The 12,426-nt window shown below is 43.2% G+C and overlaps 1 protein-coding gene across 1 annotated transcript in view; it reads left to right on the forward strand.

Annotated features, from left to right (window-relative positions):
• Positions 1-5,966: 5,966 nt before the first annotated feature.
• The window catches only part of RAB3GAP2 (RAB3 GTPase activating non-catalytic protein subunit 2), a 44,896-nt gene continuing 38,436 nt past the window's right edge, over positions 5,967-12,426 (forward strand). The window contains exons 1-3 of the mRNA XM_033144748.1: positions 5,967-6,143; positions 10,777-10,841; positions 11,732-11,858. Coding sequence (XP_033000639.1) covers positions 6,005-6,143; positions 10,777-10,841; positions 11,732-11,858 — 331 coding nt within the window. The 5' untranslated portion in view covers positions 5,967-6,004. The remainder of the gene's footprint in view (positions 6,144-10,776; positions 10,842-11,731; positions 11,859-12,426) is intronic.

Consider the following 12,426-nt stretch of genomic DNA (forward strand, 5'->3'; position numbering starts at 1 on the left):
GGGATTTCCCACCTAGTATTAGACCATTTAAAATTAATTGCACTTGATGGTTGATCTGTTAAGTTCAACTCCAACTTTAAATGAATAGGAATCCTCTAGGTGTTCCCATAAATTCTAATGCTTGTGTTATCTCTTAGAAAGGGAAAGAGTGATAGCCCCACCAGCTGCTGATGTAAATTACTTTGTGTTCCTAAAACGAAACATTTATTGTCCAAAAATGTTGCCTTTTACTTTATTCTTTTGAAAGTGAAGTTTTCAGAGCACTTTAAAAACTGGCTAAATTTCAATTAGCTTTAGTGAATTTCCCATTTAGAAATGTTGGGCTCTTGGTTGCTTAGCAACAGCAGGTCTCTGTACAGCCAGGCAAGCATGTAAATCTGGCCTTAAAAGGTGAGGTGGGGGGGGGAGAAGATGGATCAACTCCCTTTAGGCCTTAAAATTGCATAAGCCCCTTGTGAAAGTCATGAATGTTTTAAAAAGCCAGGGCAGCTTTTCTGCAACACATCTTGGACCATTTTATTGTTTATCACATTATTGTTCAGTTAAAAAAATTAAGCTTTGAACAAGTAATCCTGGCGTTTGCCTCAGAAATAATCTTGGAGTTTTGCATAAAACTAACACTCAATGATAAGCAGATTTTTTAAAAAGAATTTATTAAATTTTTAACAATAAACAAAATACAAAACACTACAACAAAAACTACAAAACTACAAAAAATACAAAAATCATAACAAACAAACACTTATCCAACTATTCTTATCTTATTCCTAACATTGTTTTGGGACCTCCTCACATCCTCTCTTCTGCGTTCATTTCTAATTATCTTTAGTAACTTTATAACATTATAAAATCTTCCTTCTCAACTAATCTTAAAAACCATAATCATCATTTACCTATAATCTTGATCCTAATAAAAATAAACATAACACATTTCTAACTACTTCTTACAGCCTATCTTAAAATAGCTTCTGACATTGCTGTAACCTTATATATCCTCTGATTTTAATTTCAAATGTCTATCTTTTCACGTCGTTTCAAATAGTCTTTAAATTTCTTCCAATCCTCCTGCACTGTTTCTTCCCTCTGGTCTCGGAGTTTCGCGGTCAGTTCTGCGAGTTCCATATACTCAATCAACTTCATCTGCCAGTCTTCCACTGTTGGTAACTCCTCTGTTTTCCAGTTTTTAGCTATTAAAATTCTAGCAGCTGTTGTGGCATACATAAAAAATGTTCTATCTTTATTGGGAATTTCATAGTTGGACATGCCCAGCAGCAAGGCCTCTGGTTTCTTAGTGAATGTGTTTTTCAACACCTTTTTAAGCTCATTATATATCTTCTCCCAGAAGTAATGATAAGCAGATTTGAGTCAAATGTAAATGCAAAACTTGGCCCAGCATTATGTGCACAAACTTCTGGCTATGTACTCCCTTCTCCCCCCGCCCCCAACAGGGTCGTGAGGAAGAGATTGTAAACTTTTGCCTCTATTTTAAATTAACCATGCTTTATTGTTACATCCAAACGCCAAACCGTGGTTAGTCCTAACCAGGGGTCGGCAAAATTTTTGTGGCTTGGGCCAGTTCACGGTCCCACAGACGCCGTGGAGGGCCGGAGTGTGTGTGTGTGCACATGCACGCATGCGCAAACGCTATTTCTGGCGCTCCTTCGGCGTGGAGGAGGCTTGCGTGCGCAGCTTCCCATTGGCTGCAGGAGCTTCCTGCAGCCAATGGGAAGCCGGCCAGCGTCATGGAAGGCGGTTCCTACTCTGCTCCGCGCTGGTTTAGCGCGGTGCATGGGAGCCAACCGAGCGGGTGGCGGGGGTCCATGGGCCGGTTAAACCAGTGTTTTTCAACCACTGTTCCGCGGCACACTAGTGTGCCGCGAGATGTTGCCTGGTGTGCCGTGGGAAAAATTGAAAAATTACTTTATATATAGTCAATATAGGCACAGAGTTAATTGTTTTAACATTTTCTAATGGTGGTGTGCCTCGTGATTTTTTTCATGAAACAAGTGTGCCGTTGCCCAAAAAAGGTTGAAAAACACTGGGTTAAACAACCCCCATGGGCAGCTTGTGGCCCTTGGCCTTAGGTTGCTGACTCCTGGTCTTAACGATGGTTGGGAACCTTCTTTCCAAGTGCTTAGTTAAATCTGTTGTCTTTGTCCATGGAGTTTTCATGGAATTGATGCTTTTGAATTATGGTGCTGGAGGAGACTCTTGAGAGTCCCATGGACTGCAAGAAGATCAAACCTATCCATTCTCAAAGAAATCAGCCCTGAGTGCTCACTAGAAGGACAGATCCTGAAGTTGAGGCTCCAGTACTTTGGCCACCTCATGAGAAGAGAAGACTCCCTGGAAAAGACCCTGATGTTGGGAAAGATGGAGGGCACAAGGAGAAGGGGACGACAGAGGATGAGATGGTTGGACAGTGTTCTCGAAGCTACTAACATGAGTTTGGCCAAACTGCGAGAGGCAGTGAAGGATAGGCGTGCCTGGCGTGCTCTGGTCCATGGGGTCACGAAGAGTCGGACACGACTGAATGACTGAACAACAACAACAACAGTTAAATCTGCATTTTGTACAAGCCAGGTCCAACTGGAGGGCACACAAAGGTGAGGTGCAGTGCTTCCTGACAAGGCTTCCCAAGCACCAATACTCAATTGATAGTCAGCACTTGGGATTACTGCACTCAAGGTTCCCCCAGTGCTAATAATTGTCTGACTGTCAGCACTTGGGAAAGACTGCACAATGTTTTGCCTGTGCAGGTGAATTTCAAACTGTGTGGAGGAAAACAGGTCACTCGATGTCATTGTGTCATTGCATGATTGATAGCTAGGTGGTTACTGCCCACCTGTAAAACTAAATCTGCAGTAGTGTGTGGAGATAGCCAGATTCAGTTCCCCATCCATGGTTATGAGAAACAGGGCAGGATCGTAAACCACGGTTTGAAGCTGACTCACTTCCCTACACCTCAGATGGTCTACCTACAGGCCCAATCTAATTTTATTTGCCTCCTCAATGCTTCCTAAAGCAGTTTCAGTCTCCCCTCCAGTTTAGCTCCTGATTTTTCCTGCCTTTTTAAAGTGTCAGGATTTTGATACAAAGAAAAAGCATGTGGATTGGGGAAAAGCTTTTCTGAGAACAAATTGATAGGGTTTTCAAAACAGCAGCTGTATTAAGATGTACTGCAAAAAAATTCCATACTTATTTGAGAGTAAACCCATCAAACTCCATGGAGGTTCTGAGTTGGTTTGCATTGGATTAGGGATTATAATCTGAGGAAGCCATTGTGAAAATCCAATCATAGTGGCCTTTATTCCAGATTAGATAAAACAGAAAACCTTTGTCATTGGCTCTGACTCTGGCGCTGCCCACCACCGGCATGTAGCTCCTGAAAGCTGATACCTATGGGTATGTTGCCCTTGACAGAAAAGAAGTTGATCACTTTTGTTCCAAACCACAGTTAAAACTACAGTTTGTCTGGGTTCAGATATAACAATAAACTGTGGTTAGTTAACAATGTGGACAAAGCATCTAATCTCTGTTGTGTTGGAGGGGGGAGCATGTAATGCTCACCAGGGCTCGCTAATGTGACATTCTCATGTGCCCCCATTGTCCCAGGCATGTGCAGGATCCTCTCCCCACTCTGAAATTTGTTTGAAAGAAGAATTCTATTGAAGCCAACAGAATAGTTTGCAGTTTTGTGGGGTGCATTTGAGTTTTTCTAGTTTGCAAATATGCCCCCCCCCCCCACAGTTGGCAGCCCTCTGCACTAAACCATAGTTTAGCATCATGCCTGCCCAAAGTCATTCATACTTGCTCATCTGGTGGACCTAAGATGTTTTTTCTAGATTGGTTCTCTGGAGTGTATCTTAAACCAGATATCAAGACCTGTTGGAAATTTCAATTATCAAGATGTTAGGTAACATGTGCTGAAGTTCAGCTCTGCAGAGAAAGAGTAATTCATCTACTGAATTATTTATTTCCTTGTTTAATGCATTACTTAATATCTCAGTGCTTTGGTAAGTTCTGCATGCATAACAGAATCCAAATGGGACATTACAGAATGGGACATTACAGAATTTAACTGTGCTCATTACAATATTTTCTCTATGAGATGAAGGCACAGACAAGTGTCACTAAAATGGGCAGCTTTTGGCAGCCCTCCAGAGCCCTGTTGCTTATGCATAAATCTTAGATAAGTGAAACAGACCAAGATAATGGAACAAAGGAAATTGAATGATGCTCCATTGATTTGTATAGCATGAGGGGAAAGGAGATGCAATCAGGAAAACGGAAGGGGCTTCTGTTGACAATCTGAAGTTGAAGTTCAATACCCACTTATCTAGGAGAAAGCCACACTCAACTCTATGAATCTTACATTTTAATGGCTATTATAGCCCTGCACTCACTGTCAGACGGCAATCCTTTGAACACTTTCTTGGGTGTGATCCAGCTGAACACACTGGGACTTACAGTACTTCCTAGCAATATTATTTATTTTATTTATTTATTTCATAAAATTTATAGAGCATTTGAGTGTAAAAAGCCTCCAAGTGGTCTAGAAAAAAACATTTAAACAATAAAATCAAGAAAAATCCACATTAAAACACACACAAGTTAAAATACTAAATCAGATTAAAATTACCTCAACTTTCTATGCATCTGGGCTTGTTTAAACAATGATGTTTTCAGCAAGGGCTAAAATATGCATAGGAATGTGCAGATTGGGGGGGGGGAGAGTTTTCCTTTGTTCTTCTATATGCTTCATCATTTGTGTGATGCTTTCCACCAGCATGCCCAAAGCAGATATTAAGTTCACTGATCTGTATTTTTCTGGTTTTGTCTTTATAAGCTGGTGTTACATTGGCTACCAGTACTTTCACTCTGGCAAAGAAGCAAATTTTAGTGACAAAACAACCCAGGACGTGTTTTTATTTTTTAAAACTATTTTAGGTGTACCAGCTAGACCTGGGGAGCTGTTGCATTTTTTTATTTGTCAGTCTTACCAAGCCCACCCCAAAAGCAGGTACGGTAGTGGTGCTGATCCTTTACAGAGAAATCCCATACGAACAGTATAGCCAGGGGCAGTGGTGTGGCGCGGGGGGTGGGGTGGGACAATCGCCACGGGCACATTTTTCTGGGGGCTGCGCGGCTCCCGACGCCCTCCGCATGCCAGCCCTGCACCGCTTTGCGAGGCCACTCGGGGAGGGCGGCGCGGTGGCCAGCCATGCGGCTTTCGATTCCAGCCTCACCAGCAAATGGGAGGCTGGGATCGAGGGGTGTATAACTGTCTGTTGGGTGTTTGTGCCACCCTCCCCTGGTCCCAGCTTTGCAAGGCAGCAACGATGTTTGGGTCACCAGTCACCACCGTTATCTTCTTCAATGTTCCGCCACATTGATCACCATATATATATATTAGATAGATAGATAGATAGATAGATAGATAGATAGATAGATATATCTCAGGTTTTGCTGTACTGGATTATCTCCTATGTCAAAGCGGGATATAAAAATTCACAAAGCGTGAATACAAATTTCCTATGCCTTCTAGTTTTTAAACTTTAAGCTTCATTAGCTCCATCCGCGCCTGGTCTCGCTAAATCTTTTTTTGAGGCTGAGCCGTCCTGAGTTCAAGAGCCACGCTCCCGCCTAACCCGCTCTATTAAAGGAATCCGCTTCCCCTCCACCTGCTTGTTTCTCCCACGTGACTAGCGAAGCTTCGCCTGACGTGCGGCCGGGATTCTCCGCCCCGTCGACTCCTCCTCTGAGAGCCACGTGACCCCCAAAGCCGTCATTCAGCTCTCCTCCCTTTCCTTGCCCTCCCTCCCTCGCGCGCGTGCGCGGAACTGCAGGCTGAGGTGCCGACGGCTTCCGGGTTGTGTTGGCTGCCGAGCTCGCGAGCCAGATCAGGCCGGGCGCAGGGGGGCGGGGGCGGCTGTCGCGTTTAAAGAAAAGGGTGGTCGCGGGCAGAGGGGAGGGGGGGGAGGAGAGCCCGCTTGGCGCCAACATGGCCTGCGCGCTCGTGCCTTTCTGCAGCTTCCAGGACCTGGAGTCGGCGCGGGATTTCCTGTGTTCGCACCTTCGTCAGGGGGGCGCTGCTGGTGGTGGTGGTGGTGGAGCGGGAGGCGTCAAGGAAAGCGGTGGAGGTGAGTGAGGGGACCGAGGGGGTGTTGGAAAGAATGCACTTCAGCAGCTCTAGTACCCGTGCTGCAGCTGCCTGTTGTCCTCCTGTCAGTCATCGCTCAACTTTTCCATTATTGGAGGATGGGACACCAAAAGGCAGAGAGGATGGAGGGGGGGGGGGTCGTCGCCCTATGCCCAAGGCACCTTTCACCACTCAGTTTTTTTTGTTTTTGTTTTCCTCCTGTGGGCAAGGCCCAGGGACCCAGATCCTTCTGTGACGTTTACTTAGAAGTAGATCCCTTTAAGTAGAGCTCCTTCCGATGCTAATTGAAAGCCTTCTGCTTGCAGATCCTTCATGTTTCTCTGCTCTGTGTGTGTCCATGAGAAGGGAATGGATGGGCTGTTTATGGTAGCCTTGCATTTACACACTAGCCTAGTAGCCGAAGGCGAGTGGAGTAGTTCAGGGGAGGAGTGATGCTCTTGTCTCTCCACTGTGCCTAGCATAGAAATACAGCAGGCGGCTGCAGGAGAGGAGTTATTTCTCTTCTTGTGCCAGCCACTGTTACACAAGTACAGTAATACTACTTTGCAGGCAAATAACTTTTTTTTACCAGCTTATTTACAAGGCTGACTTGTGGCACTAGGTGGGATCAAACAGCAGAAGATCTAGCAAAATGTGTCTGTTTCAGATTCAGAGGGCTCACAGGACACAATCTTACTCTTCGCAATAACAAAACAAAATGGTACAATCCATGCATGCTTACTTGGAAAAAAGTCCTGCTGAATTCAGTGAGGCTGTTTCTTGCATATGTGTGTTTTAGGATTGTAGCTTTACTGTACTGTACATAGAAAAGGTAATTGTTCTGTACATAGAAAACTAGATGTTGGGGGAAGGGTGCTCCTCCTAGCTTCTTTTTGACATACCAGTATTATTTCTCTGAATGCTGGGGATTTTTGTGGGATGAGCATTTAATCATGTGCACCCATTTACAATCTGAAGTTAACTGTAAATGTCTGTTGCCTTTATAAAAAAAAAAACATACCATAATAAGGTATAACCTAGAAGGAAAATAGAACAAGAAGTGTTTTGAAGGTTTTCCTGCCTGGTCAAGTAAAGGTAATTGTTTCTTGCCATGGGCAAGTAGGTAACTATTTCCAAGTGAGGAGTTATGGTGGACTTAACTGGCAGAGGAAGTTCAGATGTGCAGAGGTTGGAATGGTTTGGGGAAGGTTTTTACTGAGGAAGAGAGTTGTCAGGAATAGCTTACGATATCAGTATGTGCTTAAAATTTTCTGTTTGACCTGTCATAAGATTTAGAGCTGTAATAAAGGGACACCAACATAATAAAAGCAACCAAGCTATTAAATTAACAGTTTAATATTTCTCATTATGGAGCAGACTCCGTGCTAATTTTAATAAAAACTTGGCTGTATCGCTAAGAGGCTATTAGTGTCATGATGCTACAGAAAATCACCCCAGTTAAGATTACACCCGGGATAATTTGTGTAATTGGATTTTTCCAAATACTGCATTTTTTAAAAAAGCAGTGCTTAAGAATAAGGGCCTGTTTAAATTTAGCTTCCATTGTTATTCTCTTTATTTTGGTGGAGTTTAGGTGACCCAATTGGCTACCACAGTGAGTTAATTAATGGTGGATTTATTGAATTTGTTTTGATTTAAAATAAAACCATAGGGTGGAATCCAGTTGGTGCCTTGCATTCACGGAAAGTATTTCTGATTCAGAAGACACTTCTGCTGACGTAGGAGGAGGAAAGTGTTCTTGGATTTGGATTTAATATCCCGCTTTATCACTGCCTGAAGGAGTCTCAAAGCGGCTAACATTCTCCTTTCCCTTCCTCCCCCACAACAAACACTCTGTGAGATGAGTGGGGCTGAGAGACTTCAAAGAAGTGTGACTAGCCCAAGGTCACCCAGCAGCTGCATGTGGAGGAGCGGAGACGCGAACCTGGTTCACCAGATTACGAGTCTACCACTCTTAACCACTATACCACACTAGCTATCTTGTTCACCCTTCTCCCACAGCTGTGCCCTCTTGACATCTGCTCTGTTTCAGAGGGTTCCTCAACTCTCTGTAGCCACTCTTTGGTGCTGGGGCAGGAAGGAAAAGGGAATTGGCAGACATGTCCTCCTCTCTTCTCTCTGTGGAAGCATCCACTGTATCAAAAGGCCTTCCCTGAGCTTAGCTCAAGGGCATCAAAGGGATTCACCCATAAAGATAATCTGGTAAAGCTGGTAGGTTGTTACCCTCTACTGCAGGCATGTCCATAGTCCGGCCCGGGGGCCTAATCTTGCCTGCCAGTCGATTTTATCCGGCCCCTGTGGCAGTTTATTTTCAGGGGTAAAATCCTAAAGGCAACAACTTTGGTCGGCCCTCATGCATGTTCACTTCATCAAATCTGGCCCTCTTTGAGAAAAATTTGGACACTCCTGCTCTGTTGGGTCATACTGCAGTGACAGAACTTCCACTATACAGATACAGGTATATGGTCAAAACCATGGGTAGGCAAACTAAGGCCCGGAGGCTGGATCCAGCCCAATCGCCTTCTAAATCCGGCCTGCAGACGGTCCGGGAATGAGCATGTTTTTACATGAGTAGAATGTGTCCTTTTATTTAAAATGCATCTCTGGGTTATTTGTGGGGCATAGGAATTTGTTCTCCCCCCCAAAAAAAAATATAGTCCAGCCCCCCAGAAGGTCTGAGAGACAGTGGACTGGCCCCCTGCTGTAAAAGTTTGCTGACCCCTAGTCAAAACTAAGAAAGGAGTTCCCAAGTGCATGTTTGGGTTAAAGGTGGGTCTGGCAGGCTTGAACACTGATCTATTTTATTTATTCATCTGAAGGTCTCAGGGCGGTTCACAGCATAAAAATATAAGTTAAAAACACAAAATACATAATAAAAACAAACCAAACCAATAACACCCCCCTCAAGTGGATAGCTTGTGGTTTTTTGGCGATTGCTTCTTTTTAATAGCAATACTCCGATTATTTATTACTTCATCCAAGTATTTATGTACTTCCCTCTAATGAAACATTAGGGCAGTGTGCAGCAATATAGGAACATTACAAAATTAATGGCGCATTTTCATTTTTATTTTCCAGATGTAATGGTGAACATGCCTCTTCTAGAAAGCTTCAGAATGTCTAGAACAGAGTATTGCATACAGTAGTTGCTTTCTAATAGTTACTGGCTTAACTTTGCATAGGATGAGCTCCTTAGGATGCCCTTCTGTGCTTTTCATTCAGTTTCTCCCTATGGCAGAGTGAAATATGTCTGCCATAGGGATTTTTAGCTTTGCTTTATTAACTGCATAAACTTGAATATTTCTAAATTTGAGTTGGAGGTGGAAATGATTTATTCTGGTGGTTATGCACAAACATCAAGTGACTCACTTCGTCAGACTATGTGGAGACCTTTTCAGTTCAATAAATTGCTTTTCCGTGGGAGTTTTTATAAATAGCTGTGTGTGGGTAACGGCGTTAGCAGCAGTGGTTACTTCCAAAATGGTGTATATCAGTGCTGGCAGTAATAAACTTCTAATTAAAAGCAGTCCTGCTTAGACATTTTGCCTTTGGTATTCTAATGCCATCTTTCCCTGAGTGGAATATGAATCTATGTACCTGATCATAATACTTGGAAATGGGGCAGAATAGTTTTGCTGTGGTCTAGCTGGTTTTATTTTGAGGCTCTTTGTAGCCCTAGCAGCTATGCTGAACAAAATTGGCAGAAAGAAATATAGACAATGATCTCAGCAAATATTGAAAACGGAGTGTCATGTTCTAGTATTGTTTAGACAGTTGGTAGCCAAAAGGAGTAGATTCTGTGGCTTTATAGTCCCTTTTGGCATCTTGCTTTAATTGCCCAAAGAGGAGAAATGGGAAACTGAGAAAGCCAATTGCTTTTCAGTTTAAGTTGTGAAACACCCAGCTTCTTCAGTATGTAACAGAAACTACAAAGAAATGTCCATTTCTTCTGTGTCGTTTGATTTTCATGGTGATGTCAGGGACCACACAAAGTGCTCCTGTTCCTAGACAGGTGTATCAAAATACAGGGCCTGTTTTAGTGAGCTATGCTAGGCCAAAGATCTTACACTGCATCTGTGAGATGATCAACATGTTTATAGAAAGGGGAAACATGTGGGTTGTGACATATAGTGCTTCTAGCAGAGCTTATACGGAAGGCAGCATGGATTCTGGAGCATACTTGCAAAACCCGGGAACAAGCAAGTTGAAGGCATCTCACCAGACATGTTCGATGAAGAAAGGGTTTGATTGATATCCTGTTTTTGTTGCCTGCCTGTTTCTACAAAACAGTTAATTGACAAATACCAGTCATGCTACATTTGATTTGATGTGAGGCAAGTTGTGCAGGTCTGTGTGCCCAGTGATCGCTGGCTCAGACTTCTCTCGCTGTTCAGGTATTTAGACTCTGCACCTTCTGCCTTCAGCAGAGGTGACTTAATTTCCATGCAGTCTTTTTCCTTGGAAGGCTGTTATGGGTATTGCTTTATAAACCCCCTTACGTTTATTTCTATGTTTAAAATGAATAGTTAATCAAATGCTTTTCTAGGCACCGGAAAGCGATATATGGACCATGGTTATGATTTTGAAACTAAGCTAGAATTTTTCAATATTAGGTAAACCAGCAAACTGGGAAGAAGATGGTTGGGGAGCGTGGGATGAAGCAGAAACACAAGGACCTGTAAGCCTCTCTTGTTTGCTTTCATTACTAATTATGCCTTCTGTAGATGTGCATTCTTTGTTCCTTGGAATAATATGAATAATCCACTGAGTAACTCTGTTAACAGTTTTCAGTAATTAAACTTTTAAGGTTCAATTCACACATCCAACTTACAGATTGATGATCATACAGTGTTTCTTCCAGTTATGAGTACATCCTACTTTATTTTATTCAAATATTTATAACATGCCTTTGCACAAATGATACCTTAAAGTTGTTAAGAAATTTAAGTACAATCAGAAAAATGAAAATAGCTTTAACTTTGAGAGCTGTTGCACAGTGGAAAAATCAAGTGCTCTCACTGTCCTATGAAATTTGCAATTACATGGAAATAGCCTTATTTACATTTTCCCTAAATGCTGCTAGGGACCCAGGTGGCGCTGTGGGTTAAACCACAGAGTCTAGGGCTTGCCGATCAGAAGGTCGGCGGTTCGAATCCCTGCGACGGGGTGAGCTCCTGTTGTTTGGTCCTAGCTCCTGCCCACCTAGCAGTTCGAAAGCACGTCAAAGTGCAAGTAGATAAATAGGGACCGCTCCAGCGGGAAGGTAAACAGCGTTTCCGTGCGCTGCTCTGGTTAGCCAGAAGCGGCTTTGTCATGCTGGCCACATGACCCGGAAGCTGTCTGCGGACAAACGCCGGCTCCCTCGGCCTATAGAGCGAGATGAGCGCCGCAACCCCAGAGTCGGACACGACTGGACCTGATGGTCAGGGGTCCCTTTACCTTTACCTTTAAATGCTGCTATCGTGTGTGTGTGTGTGTGTGTGTGTGTGTGTGTGGACATATGTGTTTCTTTAAAACAGTATATGTGTTGCCCAGAATATTAATAGCTTTAAAAACCACTGTACACAGGAGGAGGAGGAAGAATCAACTTCTAAGACTCAGGCAAATTCCTGGCTTCAGGACTGTGTCTTATCCTTGTCGCCAACAAATGATCTCATGGCAATAGCTCGTGAGCAGAAAGCTGTGTTTTTTGTGCGTAAGTATGCTTGTATGCAGTTTGTATTCTTTTGATTGTATCCTGATGATCAATAGCAGTTTTCAAATTCACAAACTTTCATTAGTTCCCATTTCCGTTGGAGTTTGGTTTGTTTATTTAAAGTGTCTTAACCCCACTCTTCAGCTAAAAAAGGCTCCTGCAGCATCTTGCAAATATCAGTAATATGGCAGCCCCAGCCCTCAGGCTTGCAATCTGCAAGCCATTGCACTAAAGGAAAACGGGTTTGGGAGGGAGGAGGTAGAAAGGAAGCTTGTTTTTCATTACAAAGTACAGCAGATAATAAAGCAGAGTCATGGGGCTTGATCTAAGCACAATGGATGGTAGTCACTGGATTTTCCTTATTCAGCAAGAAAGCTGTAGGAGCAAGAGACTGTTCTACAATTGCTGCGGTCCTGTCACTAAGAGGGTGGCTACAGGACAATTGCAGCAAATAACATTGCTTCTGCAAAAGCACATATTAGTAATATGTATTCTTCACGTTCTCCCTCACCTTGATACAGTTTGATAAACCTGAATTTTGAGTGGAACTTTGCTCAAGGGATGCTCC

This window comes from Lacerta agilis, chromosome 3, assembly GCF_009819535.1.
Source record: "Lacerta agilis isolate rLacAgi1 chromosome 3, rLacAgi1.pri, whole genome shotgun sequence".
NCBI classification, from domain to species: domain Eukaryota; kingdom Metazoa; phylum Chordata; class Lepidosauria; order Squamata; family Lacertidae; genus Lacerta; species Lacerta agilis.